At 31.0% G+C, this 16,989-nt stretch overlaps 1 protein-coding gene across 10 annotated transcripts in view; it reads left to right on the forward strand.

Moving 5' to 3' along the window:
- Pcdh15 (protocadherin related 15) overlaps positions 1-16,989 on the forward strand; it is an 802,311-nt gene that overhangs the window by 557,587 nt on the left and 227,735 nt on the right. For all 10 annotated transcript variants that reach the window (XM_033766616.1, XM_033766617.1, XM_033766618.1 and 7 more), the window contains 2 exons: positions 2,987-3,080; positions 13,645-13,773. In XM_033766616.1, coding sequence (XP_033622507.1) covers positions 2,987-3,080; positions 13,645-13,773 — 223 coding nt within the window. The remainder of the gene's footprint in view (positions 1-2,986; positions 3,081-13,644; positions 13,774-16,989) is intronic.

Genomic DNA, 16,989 nt, shown 5'->3' on the forward strand with positions numbered 1-16,989 from the left:
AATATAATATAATATATATGATATATATAATTTCCCTTTGTTTTTTAATGAATTTGATATCATATATAAAAATTATTGGCAAATCCAACATCACAGCTCTGTTTCCATCTAAGAGGATTTTGTTGTGGTTGTGTTTCATTTCTTTGATTTTGGTTGTTGATCCATTTTGACTTAAACTCTGTATATTCTGTGAAGTAATGTAGCAGTTATTTTGTATGTCAATTGATGTTCAGTAATCACAGCACAATTTGTTTGTAGGAATATTCTTTTCCTATTGAATAGTTCTGACATCTTTATTGAAAAATCAATTGACAACAGATGTATTGGTGTATTTTTTTACTCTCTACCCATTGTTACCTGTTCCTCAATGCACTATTGAATGCCCTAATTTCCCAAGAAACTCTCTTCCCAGGTTTTCATACTAAGATCTCCCCAATGCTTTTATATTCTATAACCTTAATATTTTGCCTCAAGTGGCTATGGTCTTTTCCTTGTTATACAATGTTTTTTAAGCATGCCTACTACTTTATGCCTTGAATGCATGATTTCTAAGTTCAGTGAAAGGAAGTGAAGTACTATGTGTTATTTCTTTAGGTAAAGAAGGCAGGCTAGAGTAAAGGATCAAAATTCTTGGTGAATACACGTAGCTCTGCTCCCTTCAGAAACAGTTACCAAGGTGTCATATGGAGAATGCTGACTACTTTTTTCAAGAGGTAGTTAGGCAAATCAAATAAAAATGCCATTGAGCTTTTCTCTCATTTTAAGTTGACTTTTTCTTCATTCTGAGTTTGTTCAGTTTCTATAAACTTCTGGCTGTTTTTCAGAGTTCCACCAAATTTTGTCTAACTCTGCTTGCTTGATTTTGATACTCTGATGTTTTTATGGTATCTCTTGGAGTTGTCTTACTTCTTCCACTTTACTGATATCCTTCTGATGCAATATATTTTTAGCCCTCTGAACTTGAAATAGCACTATTATTGATTTTTCATCAGAAATGGGTCTTTTATATTGTTAATAGGAAAATTTACAAAGTTTGTTGTATCCTTAAATACAACCCAATGTATTTGGCCTAATAGCCTTTAAGTAACTGGTAGTAACAATCCTTGAAAGCTATTTTAGAGGTTGCATGAAATGATTCTAATGTGTGTTAATAAAATATCCCTTCATATGTAAATAGCAAGGTTACTACCTATTTTTTTTCCATTTCTGAAGTGCCTCATTCACCTACTCAAATGCCTGCAATATCGGGTTAGAAAATATACATCATTTTAAGCAATGAACTATCTCAGTCTTGGTCACTGGACCATGAGAAAATGAGCTGTTCATAGAAAAAGTGGCCCTAAATATGACTGTTGTAAAAATGGGTGGTAATTTTCTAATTTAGTATACAAGGAAGAATATAAGGCAGACATGTAGTAATGGATACTTTAAACAGAGGGAGAGAAAGACAACGATAATTTGAGTTTCTTTCTTTCACGGTATTATGGCTAGGTTTTCAGATTTCCTATTAAGTTACTTGCAGGCAAGTCTTAGGAGCTATAATTGTCTCTTTTTTTAATGTCATTGTAGAATGAGATCATATGAACCATCTGTGGTGTAGGGAATTGTTCCAAACCTGATTATTTTGAACATACTCTTGGAATTTGTTTTCAGTTATTTGACAAAAATTTTTAAGATGTACAAAAAGCAATGTTAGTTTTTCATAGTCATACCATATGCTTAAAACTCTTTTTAAATTCTAAAGTCAAGAAGAACACCAGAATAAAACAAATGGAGTTACTGTGATTCTGGTTTTAATTTATCACCTGTAATTTTCTGTACTCAGTTACAGTATGGTATATGAATTGTGTAAATTTCTCTCTAACAATAAAAGCACTTACAGTAAAATGAAACCTTTTTATCAATCAGAAGCAAATTTTTTTTCATACTTGATAAATATGTTAATGTTTCATTACAATAAGGCAAAATTTCCATAATAGTAGATACTTGTTAGGGCCTGATAAAAGTGTCATGTGTAAAATATAAGAAATTGAAGCTGAACTTGTTTTAGAGAGCAAGGTAAAAGACAAAACTATTATAAAAATTATATTGGATGATAAAATATTAAATAATTGGGATTTATTTTGGACAGTGAAAAAGTAAGTAGTTCTAGTAAAATATTCTATGTAGAAGAATCTACCCAAAGGCTATTTATATTTCATTATATGTGAATTAAATTAAAAATTCATCTACATTTTTAAAAAGTGATAGCACAACAATATTGTTAGTGTATACACAAAAAGATCATATAATTATATATTATAAGTACATATAAAATAATATAAACGAATGCTCTTCATCTCTTACTAGAAAAAAATGTAAAATAGCCTGATTCCTCTTTAGAGAACAAATACGTACTTGAATGTGATTATTAAAAATAAATATTACAATATCAACCATAATATAAAAATATTAAAACTCTGTATTTTATAATTTTTAGAAATCTCTCTTATTTTTAAATGAAGAAGGAAAAATAAACTTTTATTCATAGAATTTGTCAATAATAAACTTTTAGTGATTTTTATTTTTAAAATGAACATATATAATGAATGAGAAGGTAATAAAAATTTTTATAAGAAACTACTCTTGACTCAAAATATTGTTAGAATGCTAAAAAAACGGAGTCATTTGCTTTTGAAATAATCACAAATAAGAAAGGTATCTTTCTTCCTAGAATAAATTAAGCATGTGTTTTTTTTATTTTCTACAAGCTAAAGAATCATCTTAGTCACCTCATTCAGCTCTGCAACTTACCTTTATTATTAAGTAGCTTGACAGTGCTAAAAGACTTTTTCAATTTTCAATTTGACTGCTAGTTTTAGACATTGTAAATATTCAAAGTATAATTGCCTAGAGGGAAAAAAGAACTATCTGAAGTAGCTTGCTGAAGTAATGAGACTCATCGTGACATAATATCTTTCTGTCTTATTTATTTCTGTGCCACTAGTACGGGAATTCTAACCTTAGGGAAAGCACTGGACAGGGAAAGCACGGATCGCTACATTCTGATTGTCACGGCTTCAGATGGCAGGCCAGATGGGGTGAGTATGCTCACTGAGAAAGGTCTCAAAATACTATAAAAGAAACTTAGTCTTCTCATCTTGAACTCGAAAAAATGTGTTACTATCATGAATTAATTTTTTTTTTATTTTTTTACCTGAAGCAAATTGTCATTAGCAGAAGTGCTCCTTTCTCCAATGGGGTCTTTTAATAAATGTACCTACAGTGTGAAACTGCTTCAGTGCCACGACCTTTGACTTAAAGAACAGATGTTTGTGTTCCCCATTCTTACCCAACACACATGAAAATGAAATCCACGTTCACAGATTCACTGACAGATTCCCTTCTGTCAGTGCACCAGCACTGTGAAATGTGTTCTGGTGGTTTACAGGGTTGGACAGCTTTCCTTTATTAACTCTTTTGCAGAGGCGGAAGTGGAGATAGTTTCTGTGGTTAAAAATATTTAAATACTTACAAAACAAATTAGAATAACTCCACAGGTATTTGTATCACTTATTTTGAGTGATCATGATAATTTCAATATTGTAAATGTACCTATAATCCTAAACAAGGAAAATTCTATTTCCTCTGGACTAAAAAACAACTTTAGGAATTAATAAATTATTTAGTCTTTCTGATTTTTTTTTCAGCGCTAATAATCAAACGCAGGGCCTTATCGATGCTAAGCAAGCTTTCTGATTTGTGCTTTTTCCCTAGGCCATTGGAGTGTTTAAAATCTGTTGTCTATGTTCTTTAGACCAGTTCACAAGCACATTCATGCCCATTGCATTCTGATAGCTAAGCATTGTAGTTCAGTTGTTGGTAATGATTTTCCATAAGTTAGTTTTTCCATTCCATGTTAGTTTTTTTTTTTCATTTCCTTTAGTCTAGTACTTATGTGCCAAATCAGCATTGCTGTCTGCAAATGATTTCAAATCCAGTGTAGATTAATAAGTAAAATTTACCCAACTCACATAACAACACAGCAGTTTTAATTGGAGTGATTTCTTGGACCTATATGATGTCTTAGCTGGGCACGTATGAGAACCCACTCCTCACATTTACTTGAGAATCTAAGAAAAATTTTACCACAGAAAATATCAGCTAAATTTAATACTTGGGTATAGTCTCTCTAAAATGACAAAAAGTAGATAAGGATAATTACTTAAATCTTATAATCTGCCCAAAATAAACAGTTTATGTAATTTTTTTAACAGATTAAGTGAAGTACCAGACAGGAAATAAAATATGCATAATACTTTTATGAAATTATGTGGCCAGAAGAAGCCACTTAAATAAGAGAAGACAAAACCTAAAATTAATTTTATATGCATAAAGCCCTTTAGTTTTGTGATATGCATGTGTTACATGTATGTACAGAAGTCAGTGAGAGTCTCTAAAGGTAAATAATGAAGAAGTTGATTTATAATGTCTAATCAGTAATTTGTCTGGACAGCAAGAGAGGGAACATTTTTAGAGAAAAGTGGAGAAATTATTTAGTGTAGAGTAAAAAGTATAGTAATAGTAAAGAGGGGGTGTGTTCAAATCCATTGGTTTTAAAATCGAAGAATAATACACAGCTTTGAGATAGGTTACTTTATAAGTCAAACTTAATGTCAAAAATACAAGCTAGGACATTTTAAACCAAAATTTATCAGACAAGGGAATAGATGAAAAATTAATAGTATATTTAGATGACTGGCATAGTCATGATCTACTAATTGAACTATAGTATCGCTAACTCAAAAGCAAAGTAAGTCCTAGCTTAAAATAAGTGATTTCATCTCTGTAAGGGACTTTTCAATAATGTGTTTGTATGTCATTTCTCCTTGGATAGTTTTTGATACTTTTAGACTCTTAATTTACTTATTTTTATAAACATTAACTTAACCATTTATATAATTTTAGGGATATACTTTTATATGAATGGATACCTAAAGAAAAAAGTATCTAGAAAAATTCTCTCAGATTTTTTATAGCTCTCTTCATATTTAAACATATAAAGGTATCTTTTTTGTAGAATTATTGCAAAATAAAGCATTTCATGTTAATATTCATGAATTTTAAGATAGATATTTAATGAACACAAAACATATGCAGTTGAATTTTACTTAAATCAAACTTGATTATTGACATTCTTTTGAAACAAATTACCAGAGTAAATTTGAAAGTTTTGTCATGAAAAGCCCCTTCACCTATCACCTTAAATGAGAATGGGGAAGGAGAGAGAAAACACTGTGTGTGTTACTAATTTTTTGGAGACAGTAATTTAGAAATTTCATTTGAGTGTCATATATTTTCTCCTTTCAGCGTTTACTTTGTTAATAGTAGTTTAAAATATTTATACATTAAGTATCCTTTATTTTATTATTATAATTGCTTAGGTTTCTTTAGCTATCATACCCCAGTCATATAAAATTATATTTTTGACACTTGAATAATTGCTTATATTTGGAGTTGCTGCCAAATTCCTTGTTAAATTTGCTACCAATATTTGTTACTTTTATTCCTATTTTAGTTAAAATAGATTTGGATTCAAGTTTTATGTTTAAGTTAATTTTCAAGCACGTACACTTTGCCTAATACATTTACATTAATAGGCTGTTGGAAATTTCCCACATTTATATTTCATGCCAACAAATTGGAGGAGTTAGATGAAATGGAGATCTTCCTAGAAACTAAACTTACCAAGACTAACTTGTAAAGAAATAGAATATCTGTGCCTACTAAGGATATTGAATCAATAATCAGAAACCTGTTAGGAAAAGTAAGCCCTTACTTTCTTGGCTTCTTTGGTGAATTCACTAACCACTAAATTACTAACACCAGTTATTCTCAAACTTTCCCAAAAAGTAAAGATAACTCTGCCAAACTCCCCCTGAAGGCCACCATTGATCGGATACCACAGCCAAAGATACTAAAGAAGGAATTCTACAGACAGATATACATTATGAATGTTGACACAAAAATTCTTCATCAAAATAAGGGGAAGCTAAATACAGCAGCAAAATGATTATATAACATCACCAACCAACTGGAGTCTCCTGCTTCACCCTGGGAGAGGTAGTACTCCCTCAGATTTTTGGCTTTCTGTGTGTGTGTGTGTGTGTGTGTGTGTGTGTGTGTGTGTGTGAGAGAGAGAGAGAGAGAGAGAGAGAGAGAGAGAGAGAGAGATAGAGATAGAGAGAGCCTCCTTCTCTGATTGCTATCATTACTACATATTCACTCTCACAAACTATTAGATGTGACCTCCTGTGGAACTAATGGGAATTTTCTGGAGTCTATTTTTCTTCCAGTACTGGGGAATGAATCCAGGGCTTTTGCACTAAACTATATCATAAGCCCTTTTTTAAAGAAAAAATAATTTTAAGACAGATTTTGTTAAGTCACTAAATTGCTTAGGCTATTCTCTCCTAAGCGCAATCCTTCAGCCTCAGCCTCTTCATGTGCTGAGGTTATAGGCATGTACCACCATGTCTGGCTTTTCTGTAGTTTCAGAAGCACTAAAAGAATACTGCTGATTTTTCACTCAAATTTTTCTTACATTCCTGTTGCATGTCTCTTAATATATGTTCTCTAATATGTTCCTATGGTGTCTCCTGTCTTAAAATACAGACCAAAGTGGCTCAGGAGGAAGTCGTTTACATTCCACCTCCATGTGTGTCTCCCTTTTCTCCATATGCATCATTTAAACAAGGACCTCTCTGTCTCTGTCTCCAGAAGGCACTCTCTGGAAGAGAGCTCAGTTTAGTGATAGAAAGAATGCCCTCTCTAGATCATGAAAGAAGCTGTAATCATAAGGCTATCTTGGCTCTTAATGTTAGTTGTGGATAACAATATTTTGGCGTAAGAGTTTCTAAAGAGTATGCCTACTGATGCATTATCTAAGTAGTATGCCTATTGCTGATATTTTCCTTGATGTGTTGACCTAAATTAAAAAAAGTTTAAAGCTAATACTGTATATCCTAATTATCCCAAACTTTAATATAACACTTTTTTATTGAAAATAATTTGAGGTATACTAATAAACCTTTATATTCAAAGAGGAACATTTTGTCCAAAAGTCTTTTTTCAATTTCTTGCTGAATAAGTTGTCAGGACTCCTTCCAGCTGTTCTCTATTTAGTAGAAGTTAGAAAATAATTTATTCAGAAAAGAACAATGAAATTATTTTTAAATTAAAAATTTATTTGAAAGCACTCAAATCCTTCCTGGCATGTCTACTGACATTTTCCCTTTTTGTAAACATGATAGATACTTTTTTGACTTTCAAGGATCGTCCTATGTAGAAAAGAGAAGTGTCTGCCTTTCTCTTACATATTTATAAGCCATTATGTCTATAGTCCTGGGACACATTTTAAGAAATTAACCATGATTAGGAGTAGCTCAGAGATAGAGTGCATGCTTAATATGTACAAGGCTCTGGGTTCAATATCCTAATAATAATAAAAATGATAACCCTATTTAATTTCTCATCTTCCACAAATTTCTATCTATATATTGAGATATCAGAAGATATTTTTTGTCTGAAGGTTTAGTTAATCTGGAAGTTTGTAAAACGGTAATTGTACCTTTAGAATAAAAAAAATCTTCCTTATTCAGTGAAAAACAAATGAGGTGTTACCATATCTCTGACACTGATTTTTGCTTTTTAAATAAATAAATGGAAATATTTCTGGCTTAAATAGTATAGAGACCAGGCATCTTTGGTCAGTTAACTTTTTTTAACCATACATGAAACTTAATCTAATGAATTTCATTTATCAAATATGGTTGCACTATGAAGAAATTTTTTCCTACCTATGATATATGTAATAAATTTTAAGAAAAAAATTGAAAAATCAAATGGCTAAAAGATGAAAATTTGAAGATTTTTATGATTAAGTACTAAATGAGAGGCCCTCTCTTTATCTTTTCAGGCATTAATAAAATTGTTTATTAAGTTTTAATATTACAATCTTTTTTAAAGTGTCCATTAAGTTTATTAGTAAGAAAAAGGTTTTAAATGAGTCATTGAATTATTGAATGTAACACTGTTCTTATCTTCTCACAGAGTTAAGCATACTCTAATAAAGTCTAGTAATTTCACATCTAGCTGTCTACTCAAGGAAATAAAAATTGCACCATTTACCTGCTGCTGCATCACTTCATAACCCAACTCCTATTTACAAGGTTGAGGTCACAGAACTTGGTGCCTAATCAATTGTAGGAATGAGATAAAATAACAGAAAATTAAGTTGATTACTTTGCTCCATCATATTCTCAGCTGTTAAACACTAGAAGAGAAAACTTGCTTCATGTTTTCAAGTTTGGCTCTAGTTTATTCTCAATATCACGCCAGATTAAAAGTTTTGTCTCTTTACTTTCAAACTTATCCAGACACATTTAAAAGCTATGCTTCAGAAAGTAAATTATATCATATATAGCTTTTAAAATAAGGTTTACTATAAATAATGTAAATCACTTAAGGCATTTCCTCAAAAATCTAAAAGGGAAAATACCATACTGTCCCGCAATTCCACTTCAGAGTCTAATATCCAAAGGGACTGAAACCATTTTTCAAAGAAGTCTACACCTCTGTGTTTATTAATTACAGCATTTTTAACAATAGCGAAGATGTGAAAAAAGCTATTAATTAATGACTGCATAAGGAAAATGTAGCATATAAATGTATATATGCTTAATAGTACTATATACTTTGGCCTTTCAAGAGAAGGAATTTCTGTCATTTGTGACAAACATGAATAAACCTAGCATACTTTATGCTAGTAAAATAAACCAGAATACACTTCTAAAATATATTCCTCAATTATTTGATTAGTTTTGTGTTTTTTAATTCAAACTAAATGACAATATATTTTTCATTTTCTAGTTAGTATAAATGAACATGCCTATTGTTTGAATCAATTACTTTAAAGTTTCTAATTAATATAGAATTATATATTATTATCATGTTGATATCCTTGATAGAAGTTGAGTATATTTCTTTTATATTTACTCATTTATACAGCTAGAAAAATTGAGGCAAAACTTTAGTTAACATGATAGCATGCGTATGTGAAGGAAAACATGTATAAGCCATTTTATGAAAATTAGTATATTCTAGTACTTTAAAATAAACTTTCAGCCAGAATGTTTAATCTGTAATGTTTTCTTTATATATTCAGTTACCCTCATTAGCTTAATTTATTTAGGTGCCACACGTGTAGATGTGTGTTAAATTTTGAATGCTGAAGTGCTTTTCAAAGTTTATTAGTAATAGATCCTAAAGACGAGGTTATTTTGTACATTATTTTACACATAAGGTAGAAGTTCAGAAATGGAAGGTTCCTAGAGCAGGTTTAGCACCCGTTCTAGCAGTCAGAATTCCCCAGAGATCTGTATTTTATCAGTCTTTTCAATGTAGTCACTTGGTCCTTTGCAACATCTTTTCTGTTGCCTATTGATTGGAACAGGGTGACTGACTATACTACTGAGAATCCTAAGTAAATTGACTGAAGTTCAGAAAATTTTCATTTGGCCATTTTCATTTATAATGAATTTGTATAAATAGAAGGTGTGTACTGCCATTACTTTATTGAGGTAAAAATACTATCTAAATTACATATTAATTAAAATATATTTGCTATCTACATTTAGTAATGCAAATATTGATGAAATTGAATTGAAAAAATATGTTTTATCTTAGAAACTTTATTTTGACCTCATAACTCTATATAACTTTTATTTTGACTCTTTACCTGTCTTGGTATTCAGATAATACATGCATATTCTTTATAAATATGGACAATAATAATGTACAGAATACTTTTACGAAGTTTTCTTAAATCAAAATGTTCTACTATTCAAAAAACTTCATAAGAATGACTATATGTTGTTAAATCAAGTTTATTATCAATTAATACCATCATATAAATTTATATTCCAGTTGAAATAACATTTTTAGTATATTACCTATATCATTTATATATTCATTTATTTATATCCATTTCCACGATGACAAATATCAACAGTCAAATACATCATTCTATTTTTTTATTGTAAGTTCATGAGTGATAAAAAGTACAACAATAGCATATATTTTCATTTAGACTCATATCGATAGAAAATCATATCATTTTATCTTTAGCAATCATAGGATGAGTACCTTTTTTTTTTTTTTTTTTTTTTTTGGGCCGGGGATTTTTTTTTTTTTTTTTTTTTTTTCGGTGCCGGAGATCGAACGAGGGTCCTTGCACTTGCCAGGCAGGCCACCGAACTGCTGAGCTAAATCCCCGGTCCCATTTTCATTTTAATTGCATTTCATGTACAAATAAGTTTCTATGAATTTAAAAATTATGTTTGATATTCTCAAAAATACCCATAAATAACAAAAGTGTTTTCTTATGAGCTGAAAACATGCTTTGTTTAGATCAAGGAATATTGTTGTCTTTGAATTTTATCTCACATTTTCATGCTACACTAAACCAAAGATCCCCGTCAGTGTCTTCATTTCAGAGCTGTACTAGTATGAAAACAAATGTATTCAACCTACCTACCGTAATAGAAATGTCTAACTGCACTAAGGACAGAATTTGTACTTTTAAGGATTCATCCTTGATTTAAAACAAAATAAAATCTAAGACAAAATTAAAATATGCAGTGGTAGCAAAAATGATCAAAGACGTTTTAATGTTGAAATGCAATTACTTCCTGTAATTGCTTAAAGTATTTAAAATTCAAAATTATTTCCTGTAATTACTTATGGTATTTAGCATTAAAATATAATTATTTCTAGCTAATGGAACTGGAAGTTAACATAATTTTTGAGAAGATAACCAGTAAGCAAATTCTCTTGATAGAATTTTTATTAGATTTACTAATATGTTGTCTTTATTTGGCATAATACGAATTAATTTTTACAATTGTCTCAGTTTGTTAGCTGACATATAATATTTTATCTTCACTTCATTATGAGCTTAAAAACTGAAAGTCTACCCTTAAAAGGTATCATAAATATACCATGGGCTACAGAGCTATATTGAAACATTGTTGCCATTATCCTAAATCCATCTAAAACTATTTACATCTTCATGTTTTTCTAGTGCTCAATCTGTATTTCTATATGTGCAAAAGAATAGTAATTAGATCTAATGTATATAGATCTAATGACAGAGCATAGAAATATGCACTTTGTAATAAATATTGTTGATTCTAGGGGAGGAGGGGGTGAAGGGAGGGCAGGGGTAAGGGGAAAAAATGAGAATCAAGACTTGTCATGTAGAGGTACAAGATCTCAACCATGAATGTAACTGTACTGTATCCCTAAAATGTACCAATATACTCAATTAAAGCTGAAAAAAAAATTAAAAAATACAAATATTGTTGATTCTGATGCAAGTAGTCTTCAGATGTTTAAAGGAATACAAAAGCCAAACATTATTCTATATATGTTCATGACTTTACATTTCTGCCGAATATATTAATTTTTTTTTCATTTTATGTAAAATTTACTAAAATATGGGAAATATGCCTAAATGGCCCATAAATATTAGCTCTTATTAGCAGAAATAATGAAATTCTTATTTAAGTGTTTAATCAACTTGGTATGCAGTTTTCTGCTAAATAATCCAAGCATAAGTTACGTTCTGATGGTGGACCCTGAACTACCTATAAGCATACTGCTCCATAGCATCAAAAGTGAGAATTTATAAGATTAGAATGATAAAAATGTGCAATTGATTGGTAGAGAAATTTGGATAGGTGAGAATACAGAAAGTCAAATAGTTTACAGAAAGCCAGAACACCCTTCTGTGGTCACCCAACTTTAGCCTCAGACTCTCAATTTTAATGTTTTGTTCACCCTCAGGCAAACTGGGACCTACTGAAACTGTGAAAACAGATCTTTACTTTTGCTACTGGTTTATATTCTAAAATAAATTTTAAAGAAATAACATCTGTTAAAATATTTTTTTCGAAAAAAACTAATGCACCTTTCTTGGTGAACATTTGGCAATATAAAAATGTTACAATAGGAAAATAAAATACCTGCATTGTATCAAGTGAAATAGTATTTGAATTTCTTTATGCATATATTCTGAATACATGTATAAGCACATGCATATTTGCATGTATGCATTGTTAAAATTAAAGAATTGATAGAATATAAAATATGTAAATAGTGCAAAAATCATAAGTGTACATTTTAATGAATTAACATAGTGTGGACACACCTATGAAACCACTAATCATTACAATAAACAGAAATTAACTAGCACTGCAAAAGCCCAGCCTTATTCTATATAAATTATCACAGACCCTGGTCTGTCTATTTTCTTCCCCAAAGTGACTTTGTCCTGACTTACATCACTATATACAATTATGCCTGTTTTTTAAATTTATATAAATGGAATATTTTAGCCCATACTATTTGGTGTCTGAATTCATGGGCTCACCTTATGTTCATGAAATTCATTTGTGTGATTACTTGCAGCAGCAGTTTATTTATTCTTAGAACTGTAGACCCCACTGCGCACACAAACCACTATATAAGCATCTTCTAGTGATCGATGCTTGATTTGTTTCTAGATTTTGGCTACATAATGCTCTTTAAACAATAACTACACATATTCTTAAAAATAATTTGTAATTGAAATTTATATATTATAAATCATACAGGAATGGCTATGTGAATGTGCAAAGGAGCAGCCCACTATTACACGCAGGTAAAGAAATAAGTTATTACCAGTACTCAACACTTCCTTCTTATGTGCGGTAATTTTTAAATGACTACTGATTATTTTGAATGAAAAAATACAGAGACTTGGAATAAAGTGATATTACTTTCAGGAGGATTTTCTTTGGTGTCTGTTCAAATAAGGGCATTTCACCTTAATTGAATCACAGCTTGAATGTTGAGTTTAATTTGAGTACAACCTGTTTGTTTTGCCAGGCACCATCACTCATATAGTATAGAACTTCAGTGATCTCAAAAGAAAGCCTGCAATATCTACAGGGGTCTCGAGTTTTTAACTTATAATTAGTATGACGTATTAGTAGTAGGTCTATCTAATTGCAATTCCCATAAGCTATATGTTGATAAAGTAATACTTTCATAAATGAAAGGCATTCACGTTCTTCAGTTGGATGTAAACCTTGGAAAATTACTAAAATAGTACTTAACTGGTAGAATTCACTTACTTTAAAATACTTATTTATATTCTGTGGTATTTTATAAGGTATTGGTTTAATTTTAAAACAGTGAAAAATATAGTAAGTGATAAAAGTACATAGCATATTTTAGTTATAAAGTTATAAACAAAGCTTACCATCCATAAAATGCGAAAAAGATAAAGGTAAAAATCATGCTCTAAAAAATAAGCCTCCAAGAACTACTTGACATTTTCAGGAAACTGCTTGCCCTTCAGTATCATCTTTTACTTTTTTTTTTTTTGAGATATGGAAATTACATGCTTCTTTGTCTTCTCCATGTTTTCTCTTTTGTAATAAAGTACTAGTAATATAAATAAGGTACTTTTCATATAGTAAAATGCCAATATAACCACTAAACAACATTCAATACAAAAATAGCCCCTCTCAAATTTAATCTTTTTTTTTTTTCTTCAAGACCTCAACTGCCACAGTAAACGTGGTGGTAACAGATGTCAATGACAATGCACCCGTGTTTGATCCCTATCTGCCTAGAAATTTATCTGTAGTAGAAGAAGAAGCGAATGCCTTTGTGGGTCAAGTAAGGGTAAGTAGAATATATATATATATTTTTTTTTAATGTCTAGTTTCTTGTGTTTTAATTTTGAAAAGAAATGAAGTTAAGTGTAATCTGTTAAATGCACTTCAAGATATTTTTAGAAATTACATGCTATGCAGATTTAATTTGCTAAGCATGTTGATTGCATTTTATTATTCAATGTAAAAATGTGAGGTTATTCTTAATGTGAAGTTATTCTTTTTCCATTAAGTTTATTGATACATTTTAGATACACAATATGATGACATTCATCATTACGAATTTGTAACTTTACATGATACATCTTGGTTCTTATTTTTTCCACATACCCCTGCCCTCCTTTCAACCCTTCCACCCATCCTTGTATACAAAGACTTTGTAACTGATTTTTTCTTATCTTCTTATTTTATATACTTTTACTTTTTTGGAAATAAAACATTTTTAGAGAAGTATGCAATTCAGTAGACCATCATGTCTAGATGCAAATATTCATACCTGAAAGTACATAAATTTAGATGTACTACTATGTGTCCTATATTTCATACACACTTCTTGATTAGCATTCTCAGCCTTCATCTGTAAACGTATTCTTCCCATTTGGATGTATTCTCAATTTTATGTCATTCCTTTAATGAATAATCTTTTTCATTAAAATGTAGTCATTATTTTTTCAGTTGGGCAATGCTTGGTCTTGAACACAGCTAATTTTCTTGAAGGCACAGGAAAGGGAGAAAATGAGGAGGGCATGGATATTTTGAAGAGCCTTCCTTAGAAGATTCATCTTAATGGTCTTCAGGAATAGTGGTCAGCTTTACATTACTGCCATGATATACCTGAGGCAACTAACATTATAAAATGAAAAAGTTTATTTAATTCACCATTTTGGAGGCTTCAGTTCCAGTTCAAGCAGTATCATTTTTGTGGTCCTCTGGTGAAGGGAATATATCACATAGCAGTACAAACCATTTGTATTTTTTCCAGGAACATAGAGAGAGAGAGACTGAGGTCCTTTTTAAGAGCCTATCGTCAGTGAACTAAGGATAATCCAGTGGACCCAATTTCTTAAAGTTTCCATCACCTCCTTATAATTCTAACAAATCATTCAGCACCTGGACCTTTAGGGGACATTTATTTAATCCAGAGCAGAGTGAAATATATATATAATCCCTCTATATAAAGGAGGAGTTTCTAGGTTTGAGGATTCTTGATTTCTCCTGTTAAATGTTTGAATTTTTCATAGAAGGCTTGATAGTGCTTTGAAGTGAGGCTTTCCTATAATTCTGCTATTCTTACAATCTAACTCAGGATCTTGTTTTGTTTGGGTTTTTAGTTTGGTTTTTTGGTTTGTTTGTTTTATTTTTGGTACGGGGGATTGAACTCAGGACCTTGTGCTTGTGAGTCAGGTGCTGGAACCACTGAGCTAAATCCATGGCCTCAAGATCTTATTTTTAATCCTGTCTTTTCAGGCTGTATAAGTTGAAATTTTCTTTAAATACTGTCATAGAGCTCTTGAGGCTTTCACATCATGCCTTGAGACCTTCTTTGGCTAGTGTGACACTGTCCATTTTTTCTTTCACAGAACTGATAGTTTTTACAACAATCAGTTCAACAGACATTGTCTTTATCATTTTCTCTATATCTATTTTAAATCTTGGCGATATTTCATTAAAAATCCTCTGCATTTTTATGCCACCCCAATTTACTTTGGAAAGAATATGAGTCATTCTGATGTTACAAGATGCTATGGTTTCTTGTTGCTTACTGACCAGCAAGCAGTTAAACTCCAGAGGACTCTCCAAGGTAAAAAGGGAGGGACAAAAGATTCAGGTGTAGTTTTCTTTTTCTGGACGTTCAGGTAGCAGTAACAGAGAGGTACTGAAGTTATTATGAAGAAGGATGAGAAAAAGAAGAAAGAGGAAATGAGGACAGAGAAGAAGAAAGAATGCTCTCAACAAGGGGATCACCATTATATCAGCTATCACAAGAGAATCAGAGCCTAATCTCAAGGGCATACTCTATAAAAGATACAAGCTCATGTCCCAATGTTATCCATCTTGAAAAATAATTAAAATGCGCAATTCGGTGCCAGTCTTTTGCTTCAGACGCTGTGAGACAGGGTGGCAAAGTTTTGGCCTTTCCTTCAGGCATCACAAGCAAATAGACAAATTCTAATGTAGAAGATTCAGGGAGCCCCTTAATCAGATGGCTGCTGATAGATGCTAGCGAGAACATACCAAGGTGCTGTGAGGGACCTGCACTGGCACTGACATTTCCTAGTCTGTCTTTCCGGCAAGGTGATAAAATCTCCATCAGGGGCATGTGTACAAATCAGAGAAAAGGAAATCTTGCAGAAATTGGCTCATGAAGAGTGAATACTGGTAAGAGGAGAGTTGGGAGTGGTTGGGGGTTATCTGGGGAAAAGTGAAGAGAAGAAAAAAATGAAGAGAAATGAGAAAATGACAAATAATAAGTAAGACATGCCACCTGAATAAAATTTATGTGTGCCATATTTTGCAAAATGAAGCAAGACTCATAAGTAGTCTGAGGCATGGGAAAATCAGATTTGTATGTTATAAAGATTTTTTCTGTAAATTTAAGTCTGGAGAGGGAAACTAGGTGAAAATTACAATAGTTCAATAATACGTGACTGACACTATTCATAGTGATGATTAAATTACATATTTGTCAATCTATCATGCTCTGTTGTTGAAAACAAATTCTTTTTAAAATTTCTACCTGTCATCTTTTTTCTTACTTTTAGCATTTTTCCTAGTGATTTTTGTTCCCGAAAAATTATTCTTTTAACCTTCTTACTTAACTTTGTCTTCTTAGATGAGTGATGATCTCCATAATATATTTCAGTAATGGAAATTGAAATAAGAACCTTAGCACTCATAATCTGATATAATATAGTTGTTCTATTCTTTAGGCAATAATATGTTTTCAAAAAGCTTAAATGATTTTGAAATTACAAAATAAAAGGAAAATAACCAAAGCAGGCTGCATCCAACTGCTTCTGCAGTTTCACAGAAATTGTAATGTTCTTAGAATGGAATTTTGATGCATCATAATGGTCTCCTGTTGCTACCTAATGATAATTATATAATACATTAATTTCACTAAATGACTCATGCCACACTTGTAAAACTTAATTTTAATTGTCACTAAAAACTATTAAGACACACTTAAAACCAAGTTATGCATGCTTAATTACTCTACTGAATT

This window comes from Fukomys damarensis, unplaced genomic scaffold, assembly GCF_012274545.1.
Source record: "Fukomys damarensis isolate Sample0158 unplaced genomic scaffold, DMR_v1.0_HiC HiC_scaffold_20, whole genome shotgun sequence".
Classification (NCBI taxonomy): Eukaryota; Metazoa; Chordata; class Mammalia; order Rodentia; family Bathyergidae; genus Fukomys; species Fukomys damarensis.